This window comes from Cucurbita moschata, unplaced genomic scaffold (assembly GCF_002738365.1).
Source record: "Cucurbita moschata cultivar Rifu unplaced genomic scaffold, Cmos_1.0 Cmo_Scf00001, whole genome shotgun sequence".
In the NCBI taxonomy this organism is placed as follows: Eukaryota; Viridiplantae; Streptophyta; class Magnoliopsida; order Cucurbitales; family Cucurbitaceae; genus Cucurbita; species Cucurbita moschata.
Genome location: NW_019268517.1, coordinates 3,084,709 through 3,097,793, shown reverse-complemented (window position 1 = coordinate 3,097,793; position 13,085 = coordinate 3,084,709). Strand labels below are relative to the sequence as shown.

The 13,085-nt window shown below is 37.4% G+C and overlaps 2 protein-coding genes across 2 annotated transcripts; one reads left to right on the top strand and one right to left on the bottom strand.

The window, feature by feature from the left end:
* The first annotated feature begins 2,277 nt into the window (after positions 1–2,277).
* Positions 2,278–3,728, top strand: LOC111451088 (probable WRKY transcription factor 46). The gene is made up of 3 exons (XM_023091394.1): positions 2,278–2,799; positions 2,867–2,995; positions 3,069–3,728. Exons 1-3 carry the CDS (start codon positions 2,528–2,530, stop codon positions 3,664–3,666), a joined length of 999 nt encoding a protein of 332 aa, XP_022947162.1. The 5' UTR covers positions 2,278–2,527; the 3' UTR covers positions 3,667–3,728.
* Positions 3,729–10,900: 7,172 nt separating this feature from the next.
* On the bottom strand, positions 10,901–12,456 carry LOC111462774 (hydroquinone glucosyltransferase-like). The gene has a single exon (XM_023106550.1). The coding sequence runs from the start codon at positions 12,407–12,409 to the stop codon at positions 10,979–10,981; it is 1,431 nt and encodes a 476-aa protein (XP_022962318.1). The 5' UTR covers positions 12,410–12,456; the 3' UTR covers positions 10,901–10,978.
* Between the last annotated feature and the right edge of the window lie 629 nt (positions 12,457–13,085).

Genomic DNA, 13,085 nt, shown 5'->3' with positions numbered 1-13,085 from the left:
TTTTTTTTTTTTTTTTATATTCCTCAACTTATTCCCAAATTTCATTATTGTTCTCTTTTTATAATTTGCTTTTTTTTTTGGATTATTTGTGTTTCATATCGTTTTTTTTTTCTTCAATTATTTATTTGTCAATAGTTTTATGGCGTTCTATTTGCGGTTGTTTTTTTTATTATTATTATTATTTTATAGAAAAAATATTTTTATTTATCAAATTTTTTTTAAACGATTCATAAATATAATGGGAGAAAAAGAAATGATAATAAATTGAAGTAAATGCATCTGATATTGGAAGAGATAAATTAATTATATTTGATTTTTGAAATATAATATTTATAATTAATTATTCTATTTGATTAATGTACTTGTGAGTAGAAGTTGATGTAATTTTGTTTAATTTATTTATTTGAACATAATTATTAGCTTTCATGAGTGAATAACTCAAAAGCTTAAAATTTAAAGCATATTAATACGAATATATATTAATAAATAAAATCAAATGAAGTTTTATTGATGAAATTGATTTTAATGATTGTACTTAATAAAAATAACCTAATATAAATTAATTATTTCAAATTGACTAATCTAATAAAATTATTGAAAATATTAAAAAAAAATCAAATAGAAATATTATATATTTATATACAATTTTAATAAAATGTTCATATTAAATTTTAATCATTTAGATATCTTAAATAATTTCAATTGGGACACTTTTATATCTTTGTTGACTTGAAAAGTTTTTTTTTTTTTTCTTTTTTCTGTAATTGACAAGTGGCATTTCAATTTTTTTTTAAATAATTTTATTAGACAGTGAAAATTTAAACATTTAATCATTTAGTTTGGTCCGTATTGTATGTCCTATAATATGATACAAATTATAAAAGACGTCTCTCCAAATTTGGTAGGTCACTCTGTTTCTTTCTCCTCAAACCAAACAAAAAAAACTAACCATCTTTTAAAATTTGGTTCATATTAAATCATTATTCCTCTTAATAATTTAAGATTTTTTTTTAGCGTAGATATATGCACATTTTTTTATAGTTCAATATAAAATAAAGTTAAAAGATTAATATATATATTTTTAATTAAATAAATATGTAAAATTAAAAAGATTTGAATCTTTAATCTTTCTCAGAGTGAGACGGGAATTGAATGGGATGACAGAGAATAGAGTAGATGAGAATTGAAGTGCTGACGTCAGAAGGGGTCTATGGATTACATCAGCAAAATGATGTCATCAAATAATATTCGTGCTGCAATAAAATGAATTCCAAGTCAGCAGAAGATGAAAGATGGTGGAATTTTCAAGGCTGTTTCCGCGTTGTCCACATCGGAAAATAATAAAAATAATAAATAAAAAAACAAACAAATATTGATGGCTTTTGAAATGGTCACCACTTTCCTCTCTCTCTCTCTTCAACTCTCAAGTAGAAATAGTTTAAATTTTGGTCCAAATTCCCAGTTTTTTCGTAAGTAATCTACTCAAGTGGCTTACAAGTGGCTTACTATTACGGATAATATTACAATTTTTGAAAGAATAAACGTGAAAATTTAAATATATTTATGAAAAAGTTTAATTATATTTTTAGTGTCTTTGTCACAATCACGCTCTAGTAGGTAGGATAATGATCATGTAACACTTGTTATAACCCAACGAACAAGTTAGTGGTGTGAAATTCGGACTTCGCAGATAATATCGATATATGTTCGAGTCTCAAGTCATGTTTGGAAGAAATGTTTTTAAAAAACGTGAGCGAATAAATATGTTGAAAGCCAAAAGTGAGTAGGCAATAACAAGAGCTTTAATAGCATACATATGAGAAGGAAGAATTAACAACTAATCATATTTTCTATGGTACATCTTAGAAGATTTTAGCTATAACATATGTAGACATGATTTTAGTAATCGATCATCGGTAAAAGAAGTTTGAAATGAGCATGCGGGTGTGGATAACATGTCTTAGACAAACATGATGACTCGTAAAAGAAGTTTGAAATGGAGATGTGGGCAAACATGAGTGGGAGATATGACCACACAGTGAAGGCGGTGGGAAGTTTCTTATTTGTGTTTGTGAACTTGCAATTTTATTAGAGCATGAGCCTTTTTTTATAATGAATTGAGAGTTATTTTGATTAAAGTTACGGGGGGCTACTCGGTTTCTTCCCGTACGAGTTAGGCCTTTTTTTAGTCTCTTTTTGTGTTTGTTGGAGAGCTTCTTACACGTCGTTTTTCTCTCTCTTAAATCTACGACCATCTTTAAAAGCCCTTCCCTTCAAACCCATTTCCCCCATCTCTTCAGCTCTCTCAAAGTTTGGAGCTTTTTTCACTTTTGCTCATTTGGGTTCTTAGAAATTGGGATTTTGGAGTGACCCATTTAGCCACACATCACCTTTTTGTTGTTCTTCTGTGGATTTTCCCCAATTTTAAACCCTTGAATGACCATATTCTTAACACATTCTTCTTTAAAGCTTGCATTTTTCTGGGTTTTGACTGATCCCAACTACAGAGCCGCCGCCGCCATTCTTAATGGAACACAAGAGTTTGATCACCGAGTTGACTCAGGGGAAGGAGATGGCGATTCAACTCAAAACCCACCTTCCTTCTCCTCCTCCTCTTGGTTCTTCTCCACAAGCTCTCATTTTCTTGACGGAAATGATTCAGTCTTCTTTCGAGAATGCACTTTTGCTTCTGAATTGGAACCCTAAAGATCCATCCGAAGAAGAAGAAGAAGAAGAAGAAGAAGAACCCACCAAGAACAAGAGGAAAAACAGCACCAGAGATGTGCTGCTCAAGAGGAGGTAACTAATTTTGAGCTTCTTTTTCCAATTCTTTTCCTCTGTTTTTCATTTGGATTTGGTTTTGCAGAAAGTTGCTGCCTAAATGGACAGAGGAAGTTAAGGTTAGCAGTGGCACTGCTGCTGAAGGCCCACTCAATGATGGCTATAGTTGGAGAAAATACGGCCAAAAAGATATCCATGGCGCTAACTTTCCAAGGTGAATATCATAAGTTCATCGTTCTTCCACTAAAAAAACAGGACAATTGTTTCTAATAATCAAATTTTTGCAGATGCTATTATAGATGCACTCATCGGAATGTACGAGGATGTTTGGCCACAAAACAAGTTCAGAAATCCGACAACGATCCCAACATTTTCGAGGTGACATACAGAGGACGACACACATGTAACCAATCCGCTAATTTGGGATTGATTTCAGTTTCAAATCGGAACGAAATCCCAGAAGAAACCCATCAAAATCAAAAAAACCCAAACTCTGAAATTCTCTTCAATTTCGGAGAACAACAGCATTTCGGTCTAAAAACAGAGGATTTTGACGATGTTTTTCCGCCGTTTAGCTTCGGATCGGAAACTGTCCATGAAAATGTGTTCTTAGAATCAATGATGGAGACGGGTTTTGTTGCGGACGGCAACTGGTCTGCGGCGGCTGTGTCGTCGGCGACGTCGGAAACAGCCTGGGATTTCAGCGGTTACGGCGGAGAAATTCAGGGGGTTCAGTCGTCGGAGCAATCGAACATGACGGAAATGGTTTCGGCGACAACTTCAGTGACGAATTCGCCGATTGGTAATGGGGATTGGGATTTGTCGCTTGATAAGGTTGATTTTGACCAGTTTTTCCTCTTTGACTGTCTGGATTTCATCTCTTGAAGTTCTTCCATTTTGTACCAAATTTTCTTCATTATTATGATTATTATTATATTTTTCATGAAGGATAATTTTCTCCCCCATGTAAAAATAATTTTGAGAATGATTGTGGATTTATATTGATTGTCACTTTGTTATAAAAATTTATAGGTATTTTTAAAATAAGGTGGTGTAAAGTATTTTTATTAATTTATTAAAAAAATTAATTACAATTTTAAAAAATGGATATTTGATTATTAAAATGGAAATATGTGAACTAGGTCTTGTAATATTTAAATAATAGAGAAAATTTATGTAAATATTAATGAAAATAATTTAAGAAAGAATAAAAGAATAAATGTTTTATATCAAATCTCTTCTTATTTCAATAATTAATCATTGGGTTTATGGAATAAATAAATAAATAGGATATATTAATATTAAAAAAAACGATAAAATATATTATTTGGCTCTATGCCACGACTCAGTACTTGGCAACATGACGTGTTCTCTCTTTCCTCAATAAATAATTAATAAATAGGATACTACTTGGCAACATGACGTGTTCTCTCTCTCCTCAATAAATAAATAAATAAATAACACGTGTCTCTCTAGAAATGTTTTTAAAAAGTGTCTAATTGGAAGGATTTTTTTAAAATAAAAAAATAATAAAAAATAATAACAAAAATTTAATAATTAGTTATCACTATAATTTAATCTCACACTTTTAAAAATATAAATATAAATAGTATCAAAAATTCATAATATTTGGTCATATATATTAATACGGAGTACACTTAAATTACTTAAATAATTTTTTTTAGTTCAAAATTTATGGCTAATATCTCCCAATTGTTTAACTAAAATACCATTTTTGTGAATTTAAATAGTGATTATTATCTTGCTAGTAGATGACTAGATCTCGTGTCATCCCAAGAAGAAGCTAAATATTAGGAGTATTTGTATGACACGGTAACTCGACCAATTTAGATAACCCAAACTCTTAGGTTTGAGTAATAAATTTTTTTATATTAAAGGTTTCTATGATTTTAGTTATTAATAAAAATGCACCGTGAATATGTATGATTTTTTTAAAAAATAATAATAATAATAATAACAACTCAACTTGGAAAGAGAAGGTAGAGTTGAGTTGGGTTGTAATCTGAGTGGCTCAGTTTACCAACTTAACATGTAACTGCTCAAACCCACATGATATGAACCAAGAGACATCAATCATGTAATATACTTTAATGAAGATGTGAAGAAAATATTGTTGAAATTATCAAAAAGATATTTCAATTCATGCCACATTGAAGAAGAAAGAAGTTTCATGATATAAATTTCGGGTGGATTACAATTTAGAGTAATTTAGAGTTATTGTATTTCATTAATGTATTTTAAGACTTTTTAGTTATCTAGGTTACAATTACATAATGGTTAATTATGATCTTAAGTATGAATGTTAGAACTCTTGGAATGCCCTTAATAGTTTCATTTTGAGACTATATAAAACATGTAGGTTGTATTTGTAAGAGACTTGGAAAATATAGTAAAGTAAGCATTTATGCTCTTCTTTAGCTATTGGGTAAGTTTCTTTGCAATTCTATGTAGTTTATGTTGCACGTAGAATCATTCAAGCTCGACATGATCAATCTTGCTTGTGGAGTGATTCGAATCTCAAACAAGTGTTCTTGCGTTGAGATATTTGATCAACAAGAATCATTCAAGCTAGACATGATCGATCTTGCTTGTGGAGTGATTCGAATTTCAAATAATGTTCTTGCCTTGAGATATTCGATCAACAAGGTAATTCGAATCTTACTCCCCTTGTAGTGTTTTCCACATTGTTAGGATCGCACAACAACGCACACACTCGATCTAGATGAACACAAAGAACAAGATAGAAAAAATGCAAGGAGAACTCTGGCTAAAGGATTTATATTGAGAACTCTAGCTATACATGGCTATTTACTATTTATGATAATTTACTTTATATGTCATTTACTAAATATAGCTTTACTATGGATAACCGTTTACTCCGCCATAACCTAACAATTCTCCCACTAGACTCATCCAGTCAACTAAGCATTTCATTCTCAAACGATCATAAATATCTTCACTGCATCGTACCAATTGAGGTTTTGCACAACCTTAATATTCCAACATCAACACATTTTGTCAAAATGTTTGCTGGATTCTTTGCACCCTCTATCTTCTCAAAACACATCACCATCTTCCACTAACCTGCAAGTGAAATGGTATCGCCTATCGTGTTTTATCTTTAAATGATAGATCGGGTTCCTCACCAATTGTATGACACTCTGACTATCTCTATAAAGAATCTTTTCGTGCTGCTTCTTGCCCAATTCTTCCTGTCACGACCCGATTTTCGAGGCTTCGAAAAACCGAATCGTGACTAAAAAGACGAAATCGAAAACAAACAAAAGAAAAATAAAAGAAAAGAAAAGCAAAGTAAAAAGATAAAAATATCATTGAATTAAAACAAAAAAAGAGAAATTTTGTTTGTTAATTATTACAAAAGAAATTGCAAATATAAAATGAAATACAAAAGACTCTAAAAGACCGAAAAGGGACTGACGCTCCGAAACGACCCCCTTTGTGACTGTACAGCTCTCAAACGCTCCTCTACCTCGACCAGCAGCTAGCGAACACCTGAGAAAAATAAAGGAGAACGGGATGAGTATAAAAATTATACTTAGTAAGCCACCTACTTGTAGGCTCTCTTCGCATCTTAATTTAACAGAACTCTCACAGTTTCATAATTCGGTTCTAGGACATCGGGTTCTAACCTTAGTTTCTTGGGGCTTGCCCCTTGGGTTTCACCGGTTCATCGTCCTTTCATTAGTCACTTAGAGGTCCCTTATGCCAAGCTGATATGGTCAGTATCTCTCTATGAGACGCTACCTCTACATGGCTATCTAGGACTACATGGTATCTAGCCTACGGGTGTGCTGAATACCCCTACGCCCATATAGTCCTCCTATGGGGGGCGCGACCCAACCCATTCCCATGCAGCTAATGGGCTGTACGACGTGGGGACGCATTTCCCATGCGAAATGGCTAAGAGCAGTAAGGACTGATCAGGGACCCTTGGTCCTCCCACGAAGCTATAGATACCGTTCACACGCTAGCAATCTATGAACACTCCTAGGTACTTTCTTGCCAGGGTGAACCGCTAAGTTCCTAGGGGAAAATTAAGTTTGGCTGGAGCGACATATCGCTCCTAACAGTAATTCTCTAAGCTTATCATAGCAATGGGCACTAGAAAATAACGGGGTGTGCATGCAACCGTCTTCTAACATCCTAATATTCATGCAAACTAGGCACGTCGGCTCAACGGGGCGATGGCCTCCATCCAGCACCCAAAACACGAAGTTCGCGCTCAATGGGGCGAATTCATCCATCGAGCACCCGGAACACGGAATACACAGTTCCAACATAAATTAAACGCATGCATATGTACAACGGAAGCTTAAGGCATACAGGCAACACTCAGATCATTCACCCAACACATCATAACAATCCATCTGATTAATCTCATTCATGGAGAGCTAATTTAAGGCAAAATTACTAACATGCATACATATAATCCAAACAAACCCTACAAGTATTTCTTCCTAAATACCAGGTGGTGACTTACCTGGTTGACGCGTGCCCTTTTTGCTAGCGTTTCTTTGCCCGTGAGGTGTCAAAAAGTACTAATTTCTTTAAATTAGGTCTCTATTCACGTAAGAATAGTATTAGAACTGGAACCGGGACAAAAATCGAGCAAACAGAAAACAACCGGGCCAAATTGGCCATTCCACGCGCTCTCACGCGCCAGCAGCGCGCGGGAAGGCGCCAGTTGCAGGCTGCACGCGCGCCCGCCTTCGCGTAGTCGCAGGTCGGCCAGTCCGGTCGGCTCGGCTTACGTCGCGGTTCGGCCCGGCTTGCAGGCGACACATGTCGACACCTCGCTGGAGCTGCGTTGCTCCAGCCGATGGTCGACGCGTGTCCAGCGCCTGTCGCCGCCATCCGCCACTCACCGGCTGACTTTTTTTTTTTTTTCCTTCTTCTTCTTCTTCTTTCTTCTCTGCCCTCTGAAAACCAAAACACAACCCTCTTTTCCGATTTTCATATCTTTCGATCCGTAGATCGGATTGACATAATTCCTTCAGCAAAGTTTTAGATCGTGTTACGGGCTACGTCCTCGTATTTTTTTCGTAATTTTTGCTTAGCTACCGGACGAGTTAAGAAGGTCAGAATTTCGCTCACCGTTCTCAAACGACTCTCGGATCTCCGCCTTCGGGTTGAGGTCTCGGCCAAACTTCTTCACAGATCATGCGTAGAGTTGTTCCTAGATGAATATATCAAGATTTCAGATCTTGATTCACAAAGGAAAACCGTAGATCTGAGAAAACGTTAAAGATCCTTACCTTGCGGGTTTTCCGACTTAAAAATGGGACTCCAGCCACCCACATTCTCTTTTCCCTTCCAAGAAAGTCTCTCTGCATGATCTTCACCTCCTTGCATCATGATCTTCACCGGAATAGACTCTGACGGTAGTTTTCGGTGAGTCTTCCGGCGGTTCATCCTTTCTCCTCTCTCTAGGTTCTCTCTACCCCTTTCTCTCACTATCTCTCTTTTGCAGGACTATGGATGGGTTTCATTTGGACCCCTTAGGTGGTTGGAGGGGCAAATTACCTATTTGCCCCTCTCGACTTTTCCTTTTTTTTTTTTTTCTATTTCTATTTCTATTTCTCTTTCTTCGGGTATTACACTTCCAAATAGTCAGTCATCCATATCGTCTTCTTTCCAGCTTCAGCTATTGCCACGTACTCAGCCTCAATACAACGCATTTTTGAAGCCTAGACGTCCCATCATCCATGGCTTGCTTCTACTTGGTTGTATCCTCCAACTGTAGGGCCTCATCAAAGGGCTCTGATTCCCTTTCATCAGCAACAGATAGTGTAATAAAGGTACATACATATCTGGTACTCTGATACTACAGGATGATCTACTCAATACCGATTCAGGTGTCACTTGCTCTACTGTTAGTTCCTCTGCAACAACCTCAGGAGTTTGTTGAGTATCTGCTACAAGATCACTAGGTGATTTTCTCTGCAACTCAACCTCAACTCCCACTTACTTTGCTGTCTTGGAACTATGCTCCACTGTTGATTCCTCTGCAGTAGTCTCAGGAGTTTCATGAGTATCTGCTACAACATCACTAAGTGATGTTTTCCTGCAACTCAAGCTCAACTCCCACTTGCTTCATTGTCTTGAAACCATGCTTCACATCTGATTCCTCAGCAGTAGTCTCAGGAGTTTCATGAGTATCTGCTACAACATCACTAAGTGAGTTTTCCTGCAACTCAAACTCAACTCCCACTTGCTTCGTCAAACCTTGCTCCACATATGGTTCCATTTCCAACCGCACTTTCTTCAATTCTCTGGCGGTCCTTGTGAAGCTAACTCGTTTCTGCTTGCTCATAATGTAGTTCTCACAATGACCCACATCAACAGATTTCAGACCTTCTAAAACTTCTTTCGCGGTCAGAGTCTTCATTTCTTTCACGCTCATATGTCCAAGTCTATTGTGTCATAGACTTGAATTTGAAGCACTCTCAGCAACAGCAACTATGTTCATACACCTTGCAGTGGTGTATAAGATTCCAGATTTTGAGCCACGTGCTACCACCGTAGCACCCTTCATAATCTTCCACGAACTCTTCCCTAACTTTGTTGCATAATCTATGCTATCCAACTGACCAATAGAGATCAGGTTCTTTTTTAGACCAGGAATATATCTGACATCCTTTAATGTCCACTAATTTCCTGCCAGAGTTTTTATGCAGACATCTCCTTTTCCTTTAATCTCCAAATCTTTGTTGTTGGCAAGATACACCTTCTCGAAATTTCCAAACTTGAAATTTCGAAACAACTCTTTATTTGGAAACGAATCAAAAGATGCACCTGAATCCAATATCCAGGATTCAATCGAACTTTCCACGCTGAGGATTAGAGCAGCCCTAATGTCTTCTGCTAAATTTATAGAATCATCATCATCTCTAGATTTGTGATTATGTTTCCTCTTTGGTCTTGTACAACCTGTTCAAAAGTGACCTTTTTCTCCTCAATTCCAACATGTTACGTTTGGTCTATTTGGAGAATTTTCTCGGTTCTTTGATTTTGATTGCCCTTTGTTTGGGCCCTTCGGTTTACTTCTTCCCCATTGGTCAACACTGAGAGCACTACCAGAAGAATTTTTAATTTCTCGTTTGCGAATACTTTCGCTGAGAACTACATCTTGAATTTCATCAAACTTCAGTTTATCATATCCTCGCGAATTGCTGATTGCGGCAACAACAGTATCTCACGACTCGGGTAAAGATGACATCAAAATCAATGCTTTAATTTCATCCTCGAAATTAATTTCCACCGAACTCAGTTGACTTACAATCATATTGAATTCATTTATATGATAACCAACAGATCCACCTTCAGACATCTGTAGATTGAACAATCTCCGCATCAAATACACCTTGTTCATAGCCGACGGTTTTTCGTACATAATCAACAGCGCCTTCAACAGATTTGACGTTGTCTTCTCCTTGATGATATTGAACGCCAAGTTTTTGGATAGCGTCAACCGGATCAGCCCTAAGGCTTGTCGATTCTTGAGCTTCCACTGCTCCGTGGTCATGGTATCCGGCATCACTCCTAACAGGGGTTCGTGAAGATATTTCTGGTACAAATAATCTTCAATTTGCATTTTCTAGAAACTGAAATCGGATCCATCGAACTTCTCAATTCCAATATTTGAACTTTCCATCTTCACAGATCGTGGTGACTTCCAACTTGACTCTGATACCAGTTGTTAGGATCGTACAACAAACCACACACTCGATCTATATGAACACAAAGAACAGAATAGAGAAAATGCAAGGAGAACTCTGGCTAAAGGATTTATATTGATGACTTCAAGTATGTACAGTAAGAGAGAATACAGATACGTGTTGGTGAGAGGTTTTCACACCCTTGCTAATAATGTTTTGTTCCCTTCTCCAATTGATGTGGGATTTGAGAATCCACCTCCTTCGAGGCCAACGTCTGACTCGCTTCCCCTCTCCAATTCATGTGGGAGCTCACATGACCATTCTAAAATTTCGCATTAGTCCAAAAGATTTTTTTAACTCAACTCGATTCCTATAATGTCAATAAACATTAAAAAAAAATGTTTATGCAAAATAAAATATTTGAAAATGGATAATTCCAAAGAGAATTTTATTAGGGTAAACACGATACAACATTCTTTTATCATTACATTATTCACTTAATTCCCAATCTTCGTCTTCTTCAACTTCAGAGCTATTTCAGACAGTGCTTTGGAAGAACATCCATCTTCTCCCAGAGCTCTTTCTGCTTCATTTTTCAGATACTTCATTTTCTCACGAACCCTTTTCCCCTCTTCACCTTCCATTAACGACTTCACCACTTTTGCAACCTCTTCCTTCTCCACAATCCCTCTTTCCTCGTTCTTCTTCGGCCTCAAAGCAATTTTAATGCCCTCTGTCAGCATATGGGCGTTCATCCTCTGTTCTGCATACGCCGGCCAAGCAATCAGAGGCACCCCGTTCACCACAGCCTCCAGAGTTGAGTTCCACCCGCAGTGGCTCAAGAACCCCCCGGTGGACTCATGCCTCAGCACCTCAACCTGTGGCGCCCACAATGGCACCACCATTCCCCTGTTTTTAGTCCTCTCTATAAACCCCTCCGGCAAGAATCTCGACACCTCCTTTTCATTCTGATCGTTAAACAACATCGTAGTAACCGTCTCGTCTTTCGGTTTTCTAACGACCCATATGAATCTCTGCCCACTCATTTCCAATCCCAACGCCAATTCGGTGATTTGATCAAGCCACAGAGCCCCCCGACTCCCAAACGACACAAACAGAACAGACTCCTTTGGCTGTTCATCAAGCCATTTCAAACAATCCGCTCTCTCTTCGTTTTCACTGCAGTCTTTCCTCACCAGCGGACCAATTGGATAAACAGGGGGCTTCCCTGGCTCCTCCTCTAGCAGAGCTTTTATAGCTTCAGGCTCCAATTCAGGGAAGCTGTTGAGAAAAATGGCATCCGCCATTCTATACCTCTTACAGTTATGGAGCAATAGCTTGTAGGCATCGTCACTCCTATCTTGAGTCGGTTCCTGAAGCTCTTTCCCGTGAATGGGAATACACCCCGGAATCTGAATCAGCTCGGGATGGTCCCTGTACTCGCCGGCGACGATTTGGTCGAGGCTGGGCATTTGTAAGGCAAAGGAAAGGTTCATGGCAGAAGGAGGGAAGAAAAGGTAGCAAGGGACGTTGAATTCGATGGCGACATCGAAGGTGTCAGTACTGAAATGGTCGACGATAAGGCCAACAAGATGGGTTTTTCCGATGAGGGATTTGAAGAGGTTGCGAAGGAATGGAACAGAGCGAGTTACAGAGAGGATGATGATGGTTTCGATTTTGGGGTTTTCGGGGAGATCGTTGAAGGAGATGGGGGGGAAGAAGAGGGGTTGGATGGTGGAAGGGAGGTTGGTTAAGACAGCTCTTTGGGGTTTGGTCGGAGGGATGTTGGAGGGAATGGCGATGGTGATGGAGAAATTGTGAAGGGAGACGAGGCGTTTGGCGAACTCGACGAGGGGAATTAGATGGCCAACGCCGGGACTTGGGACGATAACGAGGTGGGGTTGGGAATCAAAGTGCAGAGCTTCCATGGCTGCGGAAATGGGAGTGGAGAGTGAAGAGCTGAAGCATGGAACTCATCGGAATTTGATTTATTAAAGAACAGAGAAGAACAGAGGAAAACAGAGGAAAACAGAGGGGCTGTTCCACTTGTCCGTTAATTTCTTACCATCAAATTCCTTCTTATCCACCACATGCAAGGAGGGTAACTAAACCTAAAAGATTCCGCCCTTTGTCTCCGTGTTCGATCGAGTTGGGTTAAACGAATTTTTTTGAATCAATTCAAAAGTTGGAGTGAGTAGGATTTATAACCAAACCCAACTCGAGATTGTTTCACAATCTAAACTTAAAATATTATCGTAAAACTTGTAAAAATCATACAAACAAATCAAATAATTTTTTATATCATTCATTGTCAGCTTAACTCTAGAATCGCCATAAATAAGTCCAACGCCATAAATAAGTCCAACTTATAACTAGGATCGAGTATTATATGTTATTTTTTCCTTTTCATTAGTTTTCAATAGTATGAATGTGCACAAACCTATAACCAGACCTTAAGAGACGTTGACGAGTCTGTCTAGCGTGTTCATGCACGCATACATGAGTTGTGTTCAAAAAAATACTATGCATACAATCTTACCAAAAAAAAAAAAAAAAAAAAAAAAAAAAAAAAAAAAAAAAAAAAAAAAAAAAAAAAAAAAAAAA

Bases quoted from the DNA above. Each gene is read 5' to 3' on its own strand.
- LOC111462774 (XM_023106550.1), bottom strand. From the start codon at position 12,409: ATGGAAGCTCTGCACTTTGATTCCCAACCCCACCTCGTTATCGTCCCA.
- LOC111451088 (XM_023091394.1), top strand. From the start codon at position 2,528: ATGGAACACAAGAGTTTGATCACCGAGTTGACTCAGGGGAAGGAGATG. The intron at 2,800-2,866 runs GTAACTAATTTT...TTGGTTTTGCAG, and splicing joins GATGTGCTGCTCAAGAGGAG to AAAGTTGCTGCCTAAATGGA. The intron at 2,996-3,068 runs GTGAATATCATA...AAATTTTTGCAG, and splicing joins CATGGCGCTAACTTTCCAAG to ATGCTATTATAGATGCACTC.